Source organism: Coccinella septempunctata, chromosome 7 (genome assembly GCF_907165205.1).
Source record: "Coccinella septempunctata chromosome 7, icCocSept1.1, whole genome shotgun sequence".
Taxonomy (NCBI): domain Eukaryota; kingdom Metazoa; phylum Arthropoda; class Insecta; order Coleoptera; family Coccinellidae; genus Coccinella; species Coccinella septempunctata.
Genome location: NC_058195.1, coordinates 9269320 through 9292076, shown reverse-complemented (window position 1 = coordinate 9292076; position 22757 = coordinate 9269320). Strand labels below are relative to the sequence as shown.

At 35.8% G+C, this 22757-nt stretch overlaps 2 protein-coding genes across 2 annotated transcripts in view; one reads left to right on the top strand and one right to left on the bottom strand.

The window, feature by feature from the left end:
- Positions 1–227: 227 nt before the first annotated feature.
- Positions 228–22757, bottom strand: part of LOC123317075 (probable G-protein coupled receptor CG31760) — a 68603-nt gene continuing 46073 nt past the window's right edge. Inside the window, exons 7-16 of the mRNA XM_044903437.1 lie at positions 10599–10734; positions 9717–9834; positions 4373–4505; positions 4129–4282; positions 3968–4077; positions 3633–3847; positions 2331–2469; positions 2176–2281; positions 1975–2118; positions 228–1797 (exon numbers count right to left, since the gene is read on the bottom strand). Of these exons, the coding sequence (XP_044759372.1) occupies positions 1615–1797; positions 1975–2118; positions 2176–2281; positions 2331–2469; positions 3633–3847; positions 3968–4077; positions 4129–4282; positions 4373–4505; positions 9717–9834; positions 10599–10734 (1438 nt within the window). The 3' untranslated portion in view covers positions 228–1614. The remainder of the gene's footprint in view (positions 1798–1974; positions 2119–2175; positions 2282–2330; positions 2470–3632; positions 3848–3967; positions 4078–4128; positions 4283–4372; positions 4506–9716; positions 9835–10598; positions 10735–22757) is intronic.
- On the top strand, positions 11920–21479 carry LOC123317077 (fumarylacetoacetate hydrolase domain-containing protein 2-like). Its single transcript, XM_044903439.1, has 4 exons — positions 11920–12439; positions 20446–20662; positions 20814–21142; positions 21214–21479. Exons 1-4 carry the CDS (start codon positions 12285–12287, stop codon positions 21362–21364), a joined length of 852 nt encoding a protein of 283 aa, XP_044759374.1. The 5' UTR covers positions 11920–12284; the 3' UTR covers positions 21365–21479.

Genomic DNA, 22757 nt, shown 5'->3' with positions numbered 1-22757 from the left:
GAGCAGAACTTTGACAGTTCAGGAATATTTTTCGGGAGATTTCTGCTAGTTATGGATGATATCAAACCAATAAAGGAGGTGAGGAAATTTAATTCTCTAGGAGAATAGGTACCTACTTCTTGTGTTGAGTAGGTATTCTGAAAGAATCTTATGGACAGTATATCTCATGGAATACCTGCCAGATGGGGATCTATGTTCCTCAACCAAGTGTCTTTGTAGAAAAAGTCTTTTTCATTACATTTATTCAACATTTTTTACAAATATAGGGCAATATAATTTCAATAAATTGAACATTCAGTTTCAACATATAAACATCTTGACAACAGATAGGTAATGGTAGGTACCAACGGTGCAATCAACTCCAATCATTTGAAATAGAACAAATATCAATACCATAATAACCCCAACCCAATGTACCTAAATTTCGATTTTGTAAGTTGATAGTAGTGTTGTGATATCAAAGTTTGAGATATTTCCACATCAGATATGAGAAAATTGATGGTAACTTGAGTACCTTAATACTAACCTCACATTTACCGATTTTCATCGTAATACTACATATTTGAAATACTTTTCTACTATTTTCCTATTCTAATTCTATATACCTATTGATGACGCAACAACTATTCAACTTATTATGTTCAAATGACGTTCAAATCGTTCATTTAATGAAATCTCATTTGATGATGCGTCCATCAGTTCATATGTCAATATAATCACAACCTACTTGAGTTTCCAATAATGAGTCAGCTACCAAGGGAATCTCGAAGAATTCCTGCTCAACCTAGTAGATAATATAATACGAAGGACAAAAAATTGGTTCAAGGGCTCACAGATAATTTTTCATCCCAAGTATTATGAACACTTATTAAAAATACATTAAAAACTATCAATATGCTTATATCTTATACATACTAACACTTGTGAACATTTAAATGGTTAGGGACACATACAAATTTTCTAATATTTGAGAGGAAATTCCAATGTTTAGAATTTTCATAATCACAACCCTACTATATCCTTAGATAACATGATTCTGAGCAAAATAATTCTAATTGAGTAAACTGTGATATGTATCTAAGTTGTTTTATTGTCGATTGAAATAATTGGAAAAATCGTTTTTATATGTTTTAATACTTGAAGCAGTCTTCAGATTTGGCACTAATAAGTGTTGAGAATGAAAAAAAAATAAATGCTCCGAACAGTTTAATTGTCGATAATTAGAATTTTGAATATTGTCGCCCACTGTCTATAATCTAGAAAAACTATCACATTTCAAACTGGACAGACATTGCGTAAAACTCGGTTGCATCTCAAAAATCTTTCAAGCAAATAAAAAATTCTAACATATGTTTTCTATAGAGAATCTTAAGCAGCACTCAACTCAAACCAGGATGTGTAAACTCCTTATGTCCTTAAAGAACTATACAATTAACAAATCACATCAGAGGAAATTTCCTTTTACACAGATTGAATTCTAAATCTACCCACATATTACATATCGTATCCATTTTCAAGCATTTTATAATTGTTTGAAAATCAGTCGTGCTGCTATACATTTTTACGCATCATTTCACAATGACTTTTTTACCTATCAAAATAATTGACTATCCATTACAAGTCTTCAGCTTTTGCTAAAAGGCAACCACCGGTCTTAGCAGATGGGTTGTGGATAACAGTGGGGGCGTTGACGCTGCTAAAGTATCCCCCAGTTTTGGGTTTCAAGTGACGGTTGTTTACTTCCATATGGACTATTTTCATGAATTCTATTTGAGCTGCTAATTTTTGGATTTCCTCCTGCAAAAGAAAGCAGCACCACATTTCATTTTAGTTTCGAACTATGGTAGAAACAAATCGTCTTGTGTTGATGTCTATATGTCACACAACTTTTGAGTATATACAGGGTGGTGCACAAAAAAGAGTTCTCGTGGAATATTTTCATATGGATTCTTTCAGAATTCAAAGTTACCTTACCTTAAGTTCCTCATTCTCTTGGTATAAATCTGGCGCCTCTTCTGGTACCAAACCAATACCATTCAATGAAAAAGAGGCTGAAACACCTCTGCTTCTTGCTTTATTATCCCATTGGTCACCCTGACCTCTCAACACACGAAAAACCTAAAATTTTTTCCATATTCAAACGTAGGTATAACATTAGTCTTGTGGCAAACTCACCTTAGGACCAAATACTAGAGTGATTGTAGTGGAAGTTGACAGTTGGGTCCTTATAAATCCTAGAAAATACTTTATGTTCGGCCCTGCCCGTGGAAATATAAACAAACTGAAAATTTACGTAGTTACCAGAGAAATTGAGCTTTCGATAGACTTACTGGAAAGCTATCATCATGATATTCACTATGGCTATGTTGTAGATGGCGTAGCTGATTAGTCTTGCTTCATTATAGAGTGATTCAGCGTTTCTGACATTGTAGCAAACCCTTATGCCCCACGCAAGGAAGAGAACTTCTCCTGAAATTCATCGTTGGTTCATTTTGGGAAATTTTTCGAAACGTAAGGAAAATACTGGTAGATTCGGGTGACTTGGGACGGTTCTGTAACTTGGGACAATTACCCCCCTTGCAGATTTCCTTATTTCTTACCATTTATGAGTGAAGGGACAAACTTATGAGATTTTATTGCGTCTTTTTGGTTAGTTTAACAATTAATTTCTGTTGAGTTTGCCGTGACCAGAGCGTTTGAATTGACAGGAAAAATTAACGAATTCAGGAGAGTAAAAGCGCGTTTTTTATAGCCCTTATACTTTCTAGTGTCCTGTACATGTGTTTCACTTTGTGCATGTGTAATTTTTTTTTTGATACTTGGGATATTGGGATATTAGATATGTCATGAAACAAGGTTGTTTACAAATCAAACGGCAACACGGATCTCATTCATTTATTTCGTTGTTTCATAGGGTGACTTGGGAAAATGCCGAATAGATACAAGTGGCGCATTGGCAGCAGGAAATATGCCGGCTTTTCGCAGGATATTATTATTTACGTTATTTCCACAAAGAAATCACCAAAGAATGAAAGAAATCAAAGTTACCTTGTTTAGTTTAGTTTTTTTACATTTGAGTTGCAATATATTTACCGTCGCTGTAATAGGGGTTTATCATTTAATTTCCTAACCGAATTTCAACTATATAATCACAAATTCTAATTTTTCAAAACTATACACCGTCCCAAGTCACCTATTTCATTTGAGAGTTGAGAAATCAATAGATTTTAACTTGTGTCCCTAGCCTCTCAAATCGTTATGGGTGACTTGGGACAAGTATATTTTATTTTTTTCGAAATTTATATCCGAATTCTGAAGCATGGTATATATCCTAATCAATAGTCTGAGTTATTAAGCATATAAAAACCTCTTTTTTAGATAAAAATAGGTCACCGTTTTGAAAATATGACAAGTTGAATTCAACAATCGTCCCAAGTCACCCGAATCTACGGTATTCAAGTTTCATATTTTTAGAATGTGAGCTTAGGGTGAAAATGAAGTATTTTTCAATAAACCTTCATTTCAATATTTTGCGTTATCCTGCCATAATGAAGAAATATTTAGTAATTAGAGGTGAGAGTGGTCGAATTATGATATGAACCATTATTTTCCTTTCATTATAAGTTTCTCACCGATGGCTAAACTGTGATCCCACCAATTGTAAACACATTGTTTGAACCTTAGACCTTCGTTATCCAATATGTCCTCAGCTGTTGGCGTATCTGACACTGTCCACGTTCCCAGGTAAATAAGCATGACCAACAATATAGGGACCATCCATTGCAAGAGCTGTTTATCCGTGAGCTTTACTTTATGAGCCGATTTGACCCTGTATGTTAGAGAGACCCTAGGGAAAAGAGGGATAGAATTTATGTATCTGGAGATTGTTGAAAGTTCTATGAAGCAAAATTCGAACTCAAATCGATATAGTTAATTTTTCGTATTGATTTTTTTCGCTAAAACTCACCTCCAGGTCTTCATCAGCAAGGCTGTGTATGTTATGCAGAAACCCAAATGCCTCGACCACTTGGTCGCTATACAAGAGTATGTATCTAACACTGGAAATATAGCCGCCATCTAAAATTGTTCTCATGAATATTTTATGGATGTCAGAATATCACTTTTCACCTCAAGGTACATCGTAGCACATCCAAAAAGGGTTATACTTAAAAAAATCGGACTAGCTACCTTGAACACCTTCAGTCTTTTGTGCTTGAACATGAAAATGTTCAAGATCATCGTACAAAAAGCACAACTGACACTGAAGACTAACAATGTAATTCTGTGAAAGAAATATGATATTGAATTAGACGAAATCTAACTCTTTACAAAAAGACGTTATATAGACGTTAGATCTCAACATAAACTTCACCTAAATGGCCAATTGTATGTTGCCAAACATGGAGATTGATCTATGCAGGTGTGACATCCAGGTTCACATTTTTTACATTCGAAGATCAAATCCCACGTATCTGTGATATTCTCTTCCTTCTGCTGCCAAGCCACTGAAAAGAAATTTCTTCATGAATAGATACAACGAAAGAGCAATTTGAATTATTGTATAAAATCCGAATGTTTCTTAGATTTATAACGAAAATAAATGAAAAACGAAAACTTTTTTTGCAGAAGAAGTTTTAAGGGCTGCTTTTCTCTTTCAATTATAGGGATACACTATCAAAAATTCTTTAATTGCTTTCTCTTCATAGTTTGCTCAATTTCATTTGTGTCAGTTTACTGGTTTTTAAGACAGAACTTTGAATTATTTTCAGGTGCCATCTTTAGGGAGCTATATATATAAGCAAAGGCTGTCCGAAAAAAATGGATATATAAATGACCCCACACAATTTTTGACAAGAACTTACCCCTCAAATACAGGGTGAGTCTTTGACTCGAACAAATATTTTAACGGTAGGTAGGTTATTGAGGTCAAATGAAATACTTTCAACCTATACCATTTTTTCCAATTCGGCTCTGATAAAAAGATATAGCCGTTTAGAGTTTTCATAATGAGCTATGCCACCCCTGGAAAAACAAAATTACCTTCAGAATAACTAGCTGACTTTGTGACACTACCCATCTGTGGATCTTTTTAACAGAGTTGCATTCAGCCAAAGTACCCAATGTTTCAAATTTCACAGATATTTTTTAATTTTTGAACATCAAATCACTCGAAAACGGCTCAACATACGAGAAAATATGAAGAATACTTTTATTTTACAAAACGTTCACATATTCATTAGATAACCTCCAACTTTGTTTCAAGAGTTTGGTTCTCTGAATTTTTGGTATTTTTATGATACGTAATGGTCATAATGAGAAAACTGAAAGACGTGGGTGATATCTTGTATTCGAAAAAGATTTATCAAATTAATGAAAAACTATATTCCGAAATTCTTTCCATTCGATAAAATCGTTTGTGAGAATATTTTTTTATGATTTTTCAACAGCCTGTATCTTTTAAACCGAGCAGATTCGGAAGAAATGGTAGAGGAAGAAAGTGTTTCTTTGACCTCAAGAACCTACTGTTAAAATAAATAAACTCAAACTGTAAACACATTCATTGTATGTATTAGTATCGTTTTTTACTCGTATTGGAATTTTTTACTTTTACACCTAATATACTAGGAGATTTGCATAGTCAGAAAGTGAATGAATCAAGTGGAATGTTTCAGATCCTTGTTACAAGTGTGGACATGAGTGCAGTGTAATCTGCCATATATTATTCCAGAGTCAACATGGAAATTACCAATAAAGCAATGTATTACGACGCAGTGGGATAGAACCCACAACTAAACCAGACCTAAGCCGACCAAAATAGGTATCATGAATAATTTCACAAATTTCTGATATTCGAATATTGTTTCGTAATAATCCTCTCTAGTTCTAATTATCCCTCTAGTCCTGTTTAATTGGCGGGAATATCACACAGCGGCCCATGAATACACTGAGGTACTTTATTTTCAGATCGTAAAAAAGGCATCGTTTCAACTACTTCACGTGTTCAATGGCTTCTGTTTTATGACATCACATAATGTTTGCAACATTTCAGTGAGTTTTATGGTTGCATGGCGCCTCAAAGTAATTAGAAGCATAGAAACATATTCACACCTACTAACGTACTTTTTCTGAATTTTCAACAGAGTTGAACCCTCACAAACAATAAATTTTTGTACGGAGTTTCATGAGTTACCAATTGAGAAAGAAATTGAACGGTGTTTTATATGATAGTGATAATTCTTTGGAATCTAGAACGAGAAAATATTACTTTACTTAACTTTTTTATACATGTAGGCTTCAAAAAACGTTAAGAATGAAAAATAAAAAGATACCGCGGCATTACATTTTCAATTTTCCTTCTTTCGATTAATTTGGTAACTCGTATAAAATACGAGCCTGCGTTTTTCGGTAGTCTCAGCGCTTTTTCATGATTTCTTCTTCTCTAGAGTTAACTGTTGCAGCTTGTTCGTAATATGCCCTAAAGACGAAGGAGAAGTGGGAAATTTTCTTGGGGGAAAGTGTCAGCTGAATTTTGATGGGAAATACGTGGCTTCACCGCTTGGTTTTCGTGACTGCGTTTATGGGGATGATCCGGATGACACTTAAACTGCTGCATGCATCTCACGGAAAGAGAATTTCATTTCCTCGAGACGTTTTCCGAATGCTTATAAGATGGGAGAGTATGGAAATCTTGAAATGGAAATTTCTTCGCACATTATAAAATGTACTTCATGTGCACATTGTAGGTGTCTCTCCTATTACCTCTTCTCTTTCCAGATCTCAGTGCAAGCAGGGGAAAAATGTCAACGGGGTACCATACATATCTTTATATGATACATGAAAACAGGGGTGAAAACCTCAGAAAAAACTCTCTGCCTGCCCGTATAAGAGTGATGATAATAAAACTGTGTAAAGGATAAGTTAAAATTATCGTATTGAAGGACATCTTCCTTATTTAAAATAGGATAAAATCCGAAACATCTTCACCCTTCTTTCTACCATAGCGGTTGACGAAGTGAGAATAATCTGAAAACAAACAAAAAACGAAGGGGGTATTGAATTTTATATTTGGCTTAAAGTTTTTTCTATTACTTCGAAATCAGAATGGCGAGAAGCAAAAGCAATATCCTTGGCATAAATCAATCTATGGGATGATGTACGTACGAGGATATATTGAAAAATTCATAGCTTACTATGAAACTAAACAAAAGTTCAATGTCAAAATATTTTATTACTCAACATATTCTCCTCTAAATTCGATACATTTATTACAGCGAACCTGCAACGTCTCTAGACCTTCAAAAAAAAAAGTTCCTTCTTGCTCTGCAAACCAGACCTCCACAGCTTTTATTACCTCCTCGTTGGAAGAAAATTTACGACCTTTTAAATTTTTTTTCTGTTGAGGAAAGAGATGATAGTCGGATGGAGCCAAATCTAGTGAATAAGGGGGGTGTTCTTGTAATTCAAACCCTAAATCACGAATTTTTTGCATGGTAACATGAGATTCGTGTGCAGGGGCGTTGTCCTGCAACAACAAAACACCTTGAATAGCTTTCCGCGTCTTTTCTCTTTAATTTTTTCCCGTAGAGGGATCAGTAATGTCGAATAGTAATCTCCGGTTATTGTTCTACCCTTATCGGCCTTATCCAAAAAACCAATCATGATTACTCTATGGCAATCCCAAAAAACTGAAGCAAGAACTTTTCCAGCAGATTTTTGGACACGAAACTTATTAGGTCTTGGAGAACCAGAGTGTCGCCATTCCATCTATTGTTGCTTTGTTTCTGGATCGTGGAAATGTACCCAATTCTCATCCATAGTAACAATTCGGTTTAAGAAGTCTACATCGTTTTCAAATCGAGCTCAGATCGAACGCGATGCTTCTACCCTTGCACGCTTTTTGTTAACATTCAAACATTTGGGGATCCATTTTGAATTTTTCCCATGTCCAAATTGATGTGAACTATATGATGAACGCGTTCGTATTAAATATTCAGTGCTTCAGACATCCGTTTTATCCAAATTCGACGGTCTGATAAAATTATGTCATGAACTGCATCGATATTTTCGAGGACTGACACAGAAACTGGCCTTCCCGATCGGTCATCATCTTCAATGGAAAATTTACCTCTTGCAGTCCAATTTTTCACGGTCGCATACGAAGGACATTGATCACCAAGGGTATTAAGCATATCTTCGTAAATCTGCTTACCTCTTAACCTTTTAAATACAGGTAGGTACTTGATGATGGCTCGATACTCCAATTTTTTGATTTTCACAATTTCGGTGGACATCTTCTTTCTTTTAATTCATTGCGTAACTCTGGTTTACTTTTTTGACCTCAAACTTCACACTGACACTTCTAATAAGTTATTGTTCGTTGCTATGGTGACGCAATTTTTTTATGCATGGAACTGGTCTAGGCTAACTAGATATCGATACATCCTCGTATCAGGCATATCACATAAATATAAATTAAAAAGAAGGGGAGATAATACCGATCCTTGTGGAAGTTTTGAAACTACTGCTTTTATCATTAGTCATTAGTCTTCGATCAAATAAGATATTTTCTATCAAACGAACCATTTCATCACATTTTGATTGACTGTGAGGTTTAAATATCTAACCATCTCAGTTCCTGATCAGAACAATGTTTATTCTTCTAAAACCTCCATGAAAAATTTGTAGAACATATGCAATACATAGGTCACATCCACGAATGTATACAGAAATTGATTAGCAGAAAAAACTCTAGCCTAGATTTCCCTTGATAAATTCCATGGAAGAATCTGTTATCATTAAATATTTCAGCTCCTGAAATTCGCCTGGAAATTGGAACATCCTACCGCTACAAATTCAGGTCTCAAATGGAAGGTCCTGAATGTTCCACCTTCATTATAACTTGTTTTCATTAAATCCTAAAAGTGCGGTAACACGTATTCATCACAGCTTGGATGTCCTTTTTTTCTCTTATTGAGTTTGTCTGCTATGCTCCCAAGGGCACTGAGGGACTTGCTATGTTTCCCAATGAAACGGACAAAATTCAAGGAAAGAGAGAATAAGAAACGGCTCTTAATTAAAGACAAGCTTGTGTCTTCAGCTTGAAATCAATTTATTTTTCGTGACACTTTTTTGAAGATCCGCTTTCTGATTTTCCCTTGAGATTCTGAACTAGCAAGGATTCAATCCCTTGCTCGTTTGAGAGTAATATACAGAGTGAGTAAAAATTGCACGAAATTTCTAAGTTTATGATATTTTGCAATCAATCCATATTTTCTTGAAAAAAAATTTACAAAACGAGACTCTTTATTTTGGATAACTCATCAATTATAACCCTACGGATGAGTTATGTTCTCGATAACATGAACTCAGATATATTTCAACTTTATAAAGAAAAAATGGTTGATAAATGACCACTAGTGACACTCCTCGTAAAAAGCATAACCCCTCAAGTGTACATAAAAAGATGGGTAATTTGAAAATTGACGTGTGCGAGCATCTTTTATAAAAGATTAAATAACAAAGACATGAATTCTTCGCGTTTTTTCCTCCCTCTGTATAGCTGACGGAAAACATGCAATAAAAATATCCACCGAGTTAATAAAGAAGGTAGGTTTTACCGCCATAGACTGTAGTGATAAATATGGAAATTATCCTACTTTTCGCTTGCTGAATTTGTAATATTTATTCCGCAATTTTTCTGTTATTTTCCCAATTACCTTCTACAAGGGTTCCATTGAATATTCCACCATGATGTGGGGAGTAATATCCATCTCTGCAGACACATTGGTAGCGCCCTCTGGACCATTTTGGAAGGATATGAGCACCATAAATACACTGGAAAAAATTTATTGTGCAGAAATACGCAATACGATCTCAGATGTTAACGGATCATCTCCTCTTCTACTTCCATTATATTATACATACAATCCTCTTCAGAAGGAAAAAGAAGATATACCATTTTAACAGCTGATACCAAAAACAATACAAAATTCGAAAAAATAGTCAGTTCAACTTAATCGTTGTAGACGTAGTAGAGAAAACTGACAAAAATACCACGAATATTGCAACTTTGAAAGGAAAAATCTAAAGAATATGAGATTAATGACATTTGTGTTAAATGTGTCTCGAACCAAATTTCTTTGTATCAAAAACTAATAAAAGGTATCTTGTTTTTATTCTATTCATTTCTGAACCCCTTGCTCCCCTCAAATTTCTATTTTATTTATAACGATAATATTTAACCTTTGTTTATGACTCTTTGTGATATCAGGTATGAGATATACAAGATTTTGAATTAATCGCAATTTAACAATTTTCAGGTGATTCCATCTATGTAGTTATTTTTCATATGCCTATAAACGTTTTCCACAATAATGTTCTCTTTATATCAGTTCAAAAAAAAAACTTTTTTCGAACTGAAATTGGCTGAAGTATTTTTAAAATACATACGTCCTTATTCTTTTTTCTGCAAAATTTGGTCCTGGTTGTTATTCAGTATGCTTTAATTTCCACCAATGCTGAGAATGTTATCGAGACCATTTTATCGATTATTATCCTTTAATGAACCCGGTTTGACTGTTCAAATACAAATCACTCACCCTGGATGTGGTGTTGTGACACTTGTGCGTTCCATGAAAAACGGAGATTTCGTTCTGCCTATTCTGTATTGTTTTCTCGCACTGATTAACTTCCAGATGTGAGATATCTATGTCCAGACTCAGGAAACCTTTCAACCTACAAAAGAAAATTGTATCACCAGGAGTTGAATGTTAAAATTGAAAATCCCGGCTATCGATTGAATTTAATCAGTGTTCAACAATGGTGTGATTATATATGGTATCGTACATAATGAAATTTTTCCATTTTCTCAGACTTGTTCTTATCGGAACATTGGTTGCTCTCTGCCAATATTCTTCTTTGAATCTCTTCTGATAACGTGCAATCTCTAATAGGTCTTGTGGAACGATACAATATTGCATTATTTAACAGTAATATTCTGAAAAAGCAACTTTTCTAGTAATAAATCTGAGAATTTTCATCCATCTCGGCACAACCTTTCGGTCTTAAGAAAGTTTTAACTGGGAACTTAAACTCTCAAGATTGAAATTTTAATTAATTTGGTTACAGACATAGGACAGAAACGAAATAAAGTTCTCTGAAGTATCATGAATATCCTCTATAATAATCCTTCGATATGATACTAGTATCCCAACTTATTTCTGTTCAACTTTTTAGTATGAAAAAAAATGAACAAAAATGTCTTATTTTAACTGCCTTATGTAATTATTTCATTGAGCTGGTTCAGATTCCTTCACTCTCAAATTATATAGGTAGTAAATGTTTGCTAAATATCTTTTTAACGACAAGGAAAAAGAATTTGATATTTCGTAATATCGTACGCAAGTTATTCCAAGTTAGAGACTCCATACCTCTTTACTGGAAATAAATTTGTCACTCTCTCATTAAGTAGAATGATTTGTAAAAAATTCTATTATGAAATTTGTTAGAGGGGGACGTTTTCAGTCTATGATAGACAGGCATCTTTCTAACTTATCAGCCAGTGTACCAACTTGGTGAACTCCAGTGGATTCAGTAGATTAACGATCTTATAGAATCAAGCACGAAAAATAATTTCAACAACTCTTATATCGTGAAATAAGCCTAGTTTACCAGACCTTATTTTTTGGAAATTAAGAACATGTTGAACCCGAAGAATTGCAAGTTAACATCATTGAAATTCTTCAACAAATAAACGATTTAGGGAATTTGAGACTGATTTTGTAGGGTCGTAAGAAAATTAAATATATATGCTCGTTTTAATCGATTTTTTTGTGTCTACCCTAAACTCAAACTCTGGGTACACCACTGTCGTTGATTCAAGATTTCCGTTTGATGACCTGGGGGTCATATGTGTACCATTATCAGGCGATTCAAGCGTACACGAAGTAGTTTCCAGCGTAACCGATTAAAACGGTAACAATTCAACTTCCAGTTGAAATACACAGGTGATTTCTATACGAGCACCACGAGCCATCGGTCTAAAGAAATGATAGTAGCAGAACCAAGGTCAATCAGGCATCAATAACTTCTGTGTTATCACCAGTGCGATTCCAAAACACCGAGATAAAATGGCTGAGTTTCCTACGATGATAATGCCCCAGAACTGGTGCATTTAGAACAATTGGCGAATGTCACCACCGCTAATAACAGTGCGGATCTTGTGCTGTGTTCAATTCTTGTGTTGTTACAGCGCGAAGTGGAACAAGTAGAGCGAGTTTGCCAAGATGAAGTTGGTCCAGTTCATGTTGAAAGACCACAAATACAGGATAGGGGTCCTGAAGGATAATCAGATCATCGATCTGAAATCGAAATTCAATTTTGTACCGTCCCTCTTAGTTGAATTTTTCGCATCTTCGTCGGCTCTAGCAGTTGCCAGAGAGTGAGTATAAAACTGAATTTTGACGAGACTGATTCGGGCGCATTGTACGGGTATTCTGGGTGGAAATTGGAAATATCAAACCGTTTGGGCCCCGAGGGCTGTAGGGCTTATTAACGGGCTTATATTGGATGTATGTATGCTGTAAAATACGATATATCAGCGGCTTGGTGTTGTGAATTCTTGAGTTCATCACAAAACATTGAAATAGAAGACATGGACGTGAATCTTGGGTTAACACAATAAATCCTTCATCAATCGATGGGTTTTGCTATATTATGTCGATTGAAGGATAAGGGGTATTTCATAAATAATGGGAAACATTTGACTTGAACAGTAATGCTCTAAGAATATGTAGAAGTTATACCTACCACCCACAGTTTTCGAAATTATTTTGCATAATTCATTATTTTTACCGTTATTTTTCCACATATAAATCTTTTCCAGTAAATAGAAACTTAAATCATAGTCCATATGATGCTTCTAGTTGGCAAATTATTATAGTAAATCATGAATTAATCAATGCAACTTTTGAATGAAGATTCATGAGGTGTTACTTCCCGCCCTTACTAAGTTAAGGGGTGATTTATTCAAAAATGCTAGGTTTGCAATACTATTTTCTACTACTACTCATCTTTGGCAAGTAGGTACTACGAACTACACCAAAATACACCAAATAAAAGTTTCCAGCTATTTCCATTTGTGAGAGTTAGATTCTCCCCAAATTATACGCCACTGGAAGGATTTCATTTCATCAGAAATTTTGTTCTACAGTACTCTTTTTCGAATGATATCGATGCCATCCTAAGTCAATATATCTCGTGATATTCAGAATAAAAATGAAGCCTTTTCCTTTTCGAAAGAGTGAAACTGTAACGAAAATATCTCAGAAAAGATATTTACAATTTGAATTTTTTATACAGGGTGTCTGTAAACAAATGCAAAGGACTTATGGAGATGATTCCTCGATGAAAATAAGCAGGGGTAGTTCCTATAAATTTTTTTCGAAATCGTCCTCCCTTCCAAGATACAGCCTTTGGAAGGCGATGACGAGTTGACAGTTTTTAATTTTCTTTACAGTTTCTAAAAAACACTGAGTCATAAAACTATACATAATATGAAGCACTAAGTAGATGTTACACAATTTTTTTAGATCTCATATCTTTATTATTAGGGGATGAAAATATCAACATGTATTTTAGCGGAAGGTAGTCATTCTATGGAACACTTATACGATGAAATGGAATGTGATCAGAATTGCTTGTAAGTTTTTATTTATTCCGAGGAAAGTATCGACTGTATCAAAATTTTGCAAGAGACTTTTTTTCTCCAGAATTGAAAGGGAAAACATTAGAGAATTTTATTTTCCGAAAATCTGTCCCACGAAAACAATTTTTCAAGGAAAATCATAAGGGGTTGTTATTTTCATCCCCTAATAATGATTTTATCAGATCTAAAAAAATTGTTGGTGAGTAACATCTACTTAGTGCTTCATATTATGTATAGTTTTATGACTCAGTGTTTTTTAGAACGCGTAAAAAAATCAAAAATTGTCAACTAGCCATCGCCTTGCAAAGGTTGTATCTTGGAAGGGATGTCGATTTCGAAAAAAAATTATAGGAACTCCCCCTACTTATTTTCATCATATATTTCATTCTTCGCATTTGTTTGCAGACACCCTGTATAAAAAATGATTATCAAGCTAGTGACTGTTTCTTAAGATTTTAATCATCATATTCTGAAATAACTAGTACAGTTCACATAGGTTCAAGTTATACCTACGCTCTTCGTAGATGATAAGGGACAATAAATAACAATCAATTTCATTCAACAGTTTAATGATCATTTATCCCAAACTTCAATCTACAATTCAAGATGATTTATATGAGATGGAAAATTTAGAATATTCTTCTGGAATTCATAAACGTGAGATGATCTATATGGAATTTTATGTCGCACGTAAACCATTTGTTATCCAGCTAATTGACTGTTTAGCTCTTGAATTTGATATATTTTCTCTCTGGGCTCCTAACGATGTTTACTCCAGTAAAATCGAAAAGTGCTCTGTCTTTCTGCATTATTATTCTTCATCACGAGTATGAATATGGTGAAAGATCATCCTAAAGTGGGAATTGCGTGCTAAACTTCCGGAATCGATTTCGAAAACTCCTGAAGCGCCAGATTTAGGTATAGGGAACTATTATATGGTTCGAATGGAAATGAGAAGGTGAATCTTGTCTCGTGGAAAATATAGGGTGTTCCATATGAAATAACACAGTTATCGACAGTGTCTCTGGTTATTGAAGTTCTTTTCAATAACCTTGTATGCAAGTCATTATTTTTGAAATGTAGTACAGATCGATATACATATATTTCCCCAGACCGTTTACTGAAACAATATACCTACCATTTGGCCACGAAAATCTGAGGCATTCAGGTTGACTCACCCTGAAATATGTATTTTTAAACTACACTGCGCAAAAAAATTAACGCACATTATGGAAATCTCAAACTTATTCTACAACTGAAGGTGTTCTCAATGATAATTATTTTTATCAGAATTATGCATGCATATGTTATCCACTTTCAACGGTTTTCTTCAATACAGATGGTTTTTCCCAGCAGGAATAAAAGAAGAAGATATTATCAGATTTTGAATGTATTGGCTCCATTCTAAACTCAGTTGTTCTCGATCAATTCTAGTGATCAATAGTTTTTCTTTCGTTTGATTTTCTACACTCCATCGCTATGCAACGCGAAACACCCAATTTGACCCAAGAGGAATGTGCCCAAGCGGTAGTTTTGCGAGAAGAAGAGTGGACATATACAAGAATTGCAGAAAGGTTTGGAGTTTCCCATACAAGTGTGTCCAGAATGTTGCAGCGATTCAGGGAGACAGGTATGAATGTCCGAAGACCAGGACAGGGTAGACCACGGGTAAAAACTGCCATTCAAGAACGTTACTTGAGAGTTTCTTCGTTGAGACAACGGTTTGCAACCGCTCGCCTCCTTCAAATTCAGCTTGAGCAAACTCATGAGGTGCAAATTAGCACTCAGACAATAAGAAATCGCCTCAGAGAATATTATTTAAGGCCTCGTGTCGCGGCAAGAGGCCCAGCTCTTACCCCAGCCCATCGAAGGGCGCGTTTGGATTTTGCGAGAGAGCATATCCATTGGGAAGAGGCCGATTGGGAAAAAGTTCTCTTCACAGATGAGTCTAGATTCTGCCTCTACCATTGTGATCGACGTTCCCTTGTATACAGACGTCCACATGAAAGATATGCTCAGTGCAATTTCCTGAATACTACTGGTTTCGGGGGAGGATCGATTATGGTATGGGGTGGAATATCTTTGACTGCTCGCATAGACCTAGTGGTCTTTGATAATGGAGCTATGAATGTTGATGAGTATATAAGGAACATTCTTGAAGAGCATGTAGTGCCATTTGCACTATACATTGGTGAAAATTTCATTTTTATGGACGATAAAGCCAGACCCCATCGTGCGCGCATCGTTCAGGAGTACCTTGAAGAGTTTGAAGTCTCTCGAATGGAATGGCCAGCAAGAAGTCCAGATCTCAATTCGATTGAGCAGGTTTGGGACAACCTCAATAGAAGGCTGAGAAGTTCAGAAAATCATCCAACTACTCTTAATGACTTAGGAATCCAACTCGGAGAAATCTGGGAAGGATTAGATCAGAACATTTTAAGATCACTCATTTTGAGTATGAACCGTCGTTGCCGAGCTGTAATTAACGCAAGGGTTGGAAATACCAAGTTTTAAATCACTTATCAGCATTTCAGTATTTTGAAAATTGTTTATTTCTCTTTTTTCACATAAGATTCGCTGAAATCCTGAATTTTTCTTCCATTTAATGTGTCTTGTTTCGTTCAAAACCTTCCCGAGAGAACATAAAAAATAAGTTATAAAGTCAATGTAGAGTTAACTTTCATTAAAATTGAGATTTTCAGAATGTGCTTTAATTTTTTGCGCAGTGTATGTATAGGTATCGTATATTTGTTTTTCTTTTAGTTCTGATGGAATATGATAATATTTTGCATCAATGAAACATGATTGAATTTTCGTATAATCTCACATGAATTCTTCCCAAGTTTGTTCACCAATAGGTTTTTCTACAATTATTTTTTAGTCATTATCCTTTGGCATCTACGTGAATCCACCCTATATGCAGTCGCTATCAATAGATACCCCAATTAGTCCTATAAATTCGACATAATATACAGATTCCCTTCATTTTCCAATTCGTCAACTGGAATTATCGCTTTAAATTGATTCCAGTGACGTATATTTTCAATTTGCGACGCTGCTATTCGGCTAATGAATGGATATACGGACAATATCGATCTCTCCGTTTGTGAAATTGGTGGAAATTGATTCCTAAAGGAAACAATGGACGGTGGGATTTGAAGCTCATCAGATGGAAGCAGAGATTATAATGCTTGCTAACACCAAAGCTTGCTGAAATTGGGATTCTGGCGAGGCCACTGCTACGAATAGGCGGTTGCTCATTACGTTTTGTAGTTGATCTTCGAGCTCCGTGTTGCAGATTAATTGGGGTCTGATAAAAATTATTCATTCACTCAACATCTATTTGAAAAAAATATATGAATACGAAGATATAGAATCGCCATTTCTGTATGATATAAACAGTTTTCTGTGCATATTTTTTTTTTATACAGTGTGACAATTTGTAAACTTGCTAGGAAAATTATGTCTCAACAAGGATGTTTTCAGAGAAAATGCCAGAAAAAGGCAATTTCTATTCATAGGGGCACATATTTCGAACAGAATTGTAAGCCGAAATCTCCTCAACCCTAGGTGTAGGAGCTATCACCCCTAAATTCTCAATAGGGATTAGGGGGTGAGCTATACCTCAATTGAAAGATCACTTGACATTTTTTGTAACGTGGTTACCTCGGAGAAAACCTATCTCGAGCGCCAGCTATTCTTTTCACTAGGAAGAATAGCAAACCTACCAGAGTAGCTGCTAGTCGGAGACAGAGTTCGCTGTTTTTAGGGTGGTAGCGATAACGAAGTAGTCAAAATCAAATTATGTACTAGTTTATTCACACCTTCGGAAACTGATTATATGTACAAGGGAGATATGTGTAGGTATGAAATATGAGCGAATCTATCAGCAAACATACATTCGCGAAATTCTATCCGGTCACGAGCACTTTATAAAGTTTATACCGGGTGCAGTGAAAAAATCGAAAGTTGTTCAATAAAATGCGCCAACCAGAACTGACGAAATGATACTAAGGATGACCTCGCGAAGTGAAATGACTTGTTATACGGTATCGGGATGTAATTAATTGTATTTCTCCCATGAAAAGAAACACAACCAGGGCGGATCTATTCGAGACTTTTATTCGCTACCCCAAGGGCTATAACGCTCCATGACTGATAGCGAAGAAAAGGTCTATTTTTAACGCAACTACGGGATTTCACTGACGACGAGCGGTATCTCTTATTCTCTACCCCAAGGGCTTACGCGCCATGACTGATAGAAAAGAAGAGATTTCGGATTCAACACTTATGACGCGGAACGCGGACAGGGGGGTTGACGGGACTTTCCCTTCAGTACCCCAAGGGCTTACGCGCCATGACTGATAGCGAAGGGAAAAGTCAGACTCGCGAAACAGGGTAAAGTACGTTAAAATATAACAGAAAGCGATACAGTACAGCAGTGTCAAAGAAGTAACCGGTGTAGGTCTAATTAAGAAACTGAACGGTAAAGACGGGCACCTACCTCCTTTATTCCAGGCACTCGCGGAAAATAAACGAAAACTAAAAATTAATTTCTAATAGCACTGATACTAGCAACACAAAATTATTCTTAAAATTGTTGAACGGCTTGTCGGGCACACAATTAACGTCGAATCGCAGAAAGTACGGAGCGTAAACTAACTAAAGAGACTGAAGTAAAAGAGCAGAAAAAGTAAAAGCGACTGTAACAGAGAATCAAAAGTCAAAAGTAGAACTACTGAAGTAAAAGGGAAAAACATCCTTGTCGAGACATAATTGGCCAGGCAAGTTTTCAAATTGTCACCTCATGTAACTACTTCAAGGGATCAATAAAAATTTGCAAACCATAGTATTCGTGTAGAGGGATCAGTGATCTTTCAATTGAGGTAAATCTCACCCCATATTCCCTATTAAGAATTTAGGAGTGATAGCCTCTACACCTAGGTTTGATTAGATTTCGGCTTACAATTTTGCTCAAAATATGTCCCCCTCCCTTTAAAAATTGAACTGTTCCGGCTTTTTCTTTGAAAACATTCTTGTCGCGAAATAATTGTCCAATTTTAAATTGTCACCCTGTATTATGGGATAAAACCTGAATGTTCATACCTTGTTTACGACCTTATTCGCGTAGAGCAAGATTACCTAGTAAATCGCTCAATTGCCTCGTCTAGGTTCATTGCAGAGCAGATTGGATCAGATAATATGATTGAAGTTTTCTCTTATTCACTCAAAGGAAACCCAGATCCACAGGATTTTTATGGCGGCATAAAATTGCCGCTATTCATCGTATTTATTGGTCGACTGGCTTGTTGGATTTATTATGCGCATAAAAGCTTTGAAAAAATGATATGATATTATGAAATCAATTTTTCATTATCCTCCGGTCTACTGGATTCTTAGAACTGTTTGTATGGTTTTTTCGAAATAAACATTAAAAGAACTAAAATCTGTTTCCTCAGGGTACACATCATTACCATTTTTTCCAGAATACAAGTCCACATTGTATGTTCTATTTGTAGTTGTTTGCTTTGAATTTTCGATTCCGACTGCGACATTAATTGTGTCTGCTCAAACTTGTTTACCGTAGGAAAATCTATACTGCTCGTAGTTGGGATTAATGATTTAGGCTCTGGAAAAGCTCAGGATGTTCTGCTCTCATGATGAACGCGAAAGAGGGCAACGCACACACAAAACAACTCTGTAATTCAATATCTTTCGGTTTACATCCGAAAACTGGAGATGTTTATTTCATTTCGACTTATTCTCTGTTGAATTTTGTATGAGAACTTCTGTAATAAGCAATTTTTAATATGGTATGGATTTCTGACAAGTATTTAAACGGAAAAGTTTTCGAGAAAATACAACTCGTTTTCCATTAGTTTGAATTTTCAACTTAAGAGGGGTCTACACCGTTTGAGTGGTCATTTCAAAAAGAGAAAATGAATATCTTACGTCAGAAACCACTAATTTATATGGGGTTTTCATTATAATTTAATTCAATCAGTTCGTCATCTCGAGAAGTCAAAAATAATTTTTTTTTGATTGAAGAACAAATATTCATTCATGTTGTTAACTTTCCTAGGTGGAATTATCTCTTTTATGAATTTCCACAAGAAAAAATTTCTCGAAAAGTCCCGCCATTGGCTACAATTCGTATTCTGGTGAAATTGAAAAAAAAACGTTCGTTAAGTGCACCTTTGCGACGAAAGTGGAAACTATTGTAATATTCGTAACTTCTACTTATCGTTCAAGTGTTCTGGTAACACTCCACATTCTGGTAGTCTTTCCCCCTTTACGCCTTATATGGATGGCGAGAAAGTCCCGTGGTATAAACTCCTCTTAATCAACTTCTGTCTACAGCAGGTCCAACTGGAGATCTAAGCTCCAGAGACTAGGAAACAAATCAGATCTTTTGCTGTGGGTACTAGTAACAAGTCGATGCAATTTGGGGAAGACACATTTCCTTCCCAAACCCTTTGTATAGGTTATGCTTTTAGTAGGAAGAAATTCTAATTAAAAACTGTATCGCATTGAAGATAAAATAACCTCGAAATCAGATCAAGTGATAACTAATTGCCCCCATAAAAGTATCCAAAATAGATGGCTTCAAGACCCCTCTTGATATACTTGATGGTGTTGTCCTTTAACTATAAACCTTAATTAACAATATGCAATGCATGTGATCTAACATACATAGCTCAATTTTGCTTCACAGCAATGAAGTTTCTTTTTTTTTGCAGAATTGTGGAGCACCCAAAAATCATTTATTCCTTAGATGAGGTAGTGCTCCTTGCTCCTATAATGAGACCGGACAAGGTCATATGCATAGGTTTGAACTACCAGAATTTCTGCGATGAACTCCAAACAGCTTGTCCTAATGAACCTGTGGCTTTCTCCAAATTCCCTTCTTGCATTACTGGACCTTACAGTGACATCAAGCTTCCAAAAATAAGTAACGTAAGTGACCACATGACTTGAGTACGACATTATACACCATCATGAATCGGCTAAAAAATCATTTATCATCTTCCTTTTATCACTCAGCAATTCAAGTTATGTGATGAGTCATATTTGAGAGATATAGTTAATATGCATCAAATTTTCACAGCAAGTTGATTGGGAAGTAGAACTGGCTGTGATCATAGGGAAGGAAGCAAAAGACGTTCCTGCAAAAGAAGCTTTCGACTACGTCCTAGGCTATACGGTAGCCCAAGATATCAGTGCTAGAGATTGGCAAGTTAGGAATGGCGGACAATACCTCCTATCCAAATCGATGGATACTTTCTGTCCTCTAGGACCCTATATAGTGACGAAAGATGAAATTCCAGATCCACACAACTTGAACCTGAGATGCTGGGTGAATGGAGTGCTAAAGCAAGATGGGAATACAAGAGATTTAGTCCACAAGATAGACAAGCTCATTGAGCATCTGTCAAGGTGAGGCTGGACCATTCATTTGTCTTTGAATCTAAAGTGAGAATAGCACACTGACATTAAATTTTTTTCAGTGTCACCACATTATATCCAGGCGATCTCATCCTTACCGGTACTCCTTCTGGAGTTGGCTTCTATCGAGATCCACCAGAGTTCCTCAAACCTGGTGACATAGTGGAGAGTGAGATTGAAGGTATTGGAAAGATGTTGAACCACGTCATATGAAGAGGATGGGCTGCTGAATTTTTATAAGGAATCTTTGGCCTGTTTCCTGTTCTGCTCAATGTTATGATAACCTTTTTAAATTATTGGATTTTATGAATAAATATGTTTTCTTTAATGATTGTCATCCTGTATGCATCTATTTCCTGTTGTCCCAGAAAACTTAAACCAATTTCCCTTGTGAAGTTCCCAGCTTTATCGCACAACATATCATGGAAGTTCATTATACTCATCTTCTTAACATTCCCTAGTTCACTCATCCTTATATCCCCTTCATTCTTGATAATCCTCTCGGAACCTATCAGAACAGATGTCAGTTTCACACGAAGGTACGAAGAGCTCTTAAATATTCCTCAGGGACCTCAGGATCCCATTTCCTTTCTTATTCGGCCAATGGTTTTACTAGAAGAATGGAATTATATCACCCTTTGAACGCGTTATGCTCATGGAAATTCCTTATGTAGTCACAATAATTGGATTTTGAAGTAACCTTCTCAAGTTCTCACAATGCGTTTTCATAGTGCAAGGTATGTTTTGTCTTAATTTCAAAGGTTCAGAATAGCTAGGATTCAAACTAGATTTTCACAGTGAGGATGAGGTAGGGTAGTAAGGTAATAAGGATACAAAATAAAATATTCATCCTTCCGAAGTGGATATCACCATTAAAGCTTCAACTTCGGCTCTGCCTGTTGAACGCAAGGGCAATGTGCTAGGATGTATGGCCCTCATCTATTTCACCAGGAAGAGACTGCTATAGACATTTCGTCTCCCTCAATCCCCGCCAGTGAGGAATTGAATTGATCAGCGTTTGAAGTTCGAGAAGTTGTTTCGCAATATCCAATTTGACACCCACATGCCCCAGAATCCAAGGAACATATTATTGGATAGCTTGCAGTTTGAATTCAGTTCGCGTGGGAAACAGCTACATCGTATTTTAATTATTAATCAGGGCTGGGACGATGCAGTCGGTGCAAATATTTGATCCGAGGATTCATAGAGATGTTGATTCAGCTCGCTGGTATATTTCATTAGGGATGGTGTGGTAGAACATTGTCCTACGCTATTTGCAGTTTAGTTAGCAGGAATATCTTGTTTGATGCAGTTTGGGGAATTTTTCTGCGTAGAAAAAGTTTAAGCAAGGGTTTTTGTTGAAGTCTCAACTACTGAGCTATTTGGTTACTAACACAACAATACGATTTCATTAAATTGAATTGGTGAAGAATCGACGAGTACCAGCGTTTTTATATGATTCGGTTCTGCCGACCTACAGAGCTTCTGTTTCGTTTTCAATGGCTCACTCTGTACTTATCTACCTACTTTTATCCTTGTACCGCATGAGCAAGTCAGCTGATGAGACATGCAAAGTCTGTGGAACTGGAGAGGAACACCTGAGTAA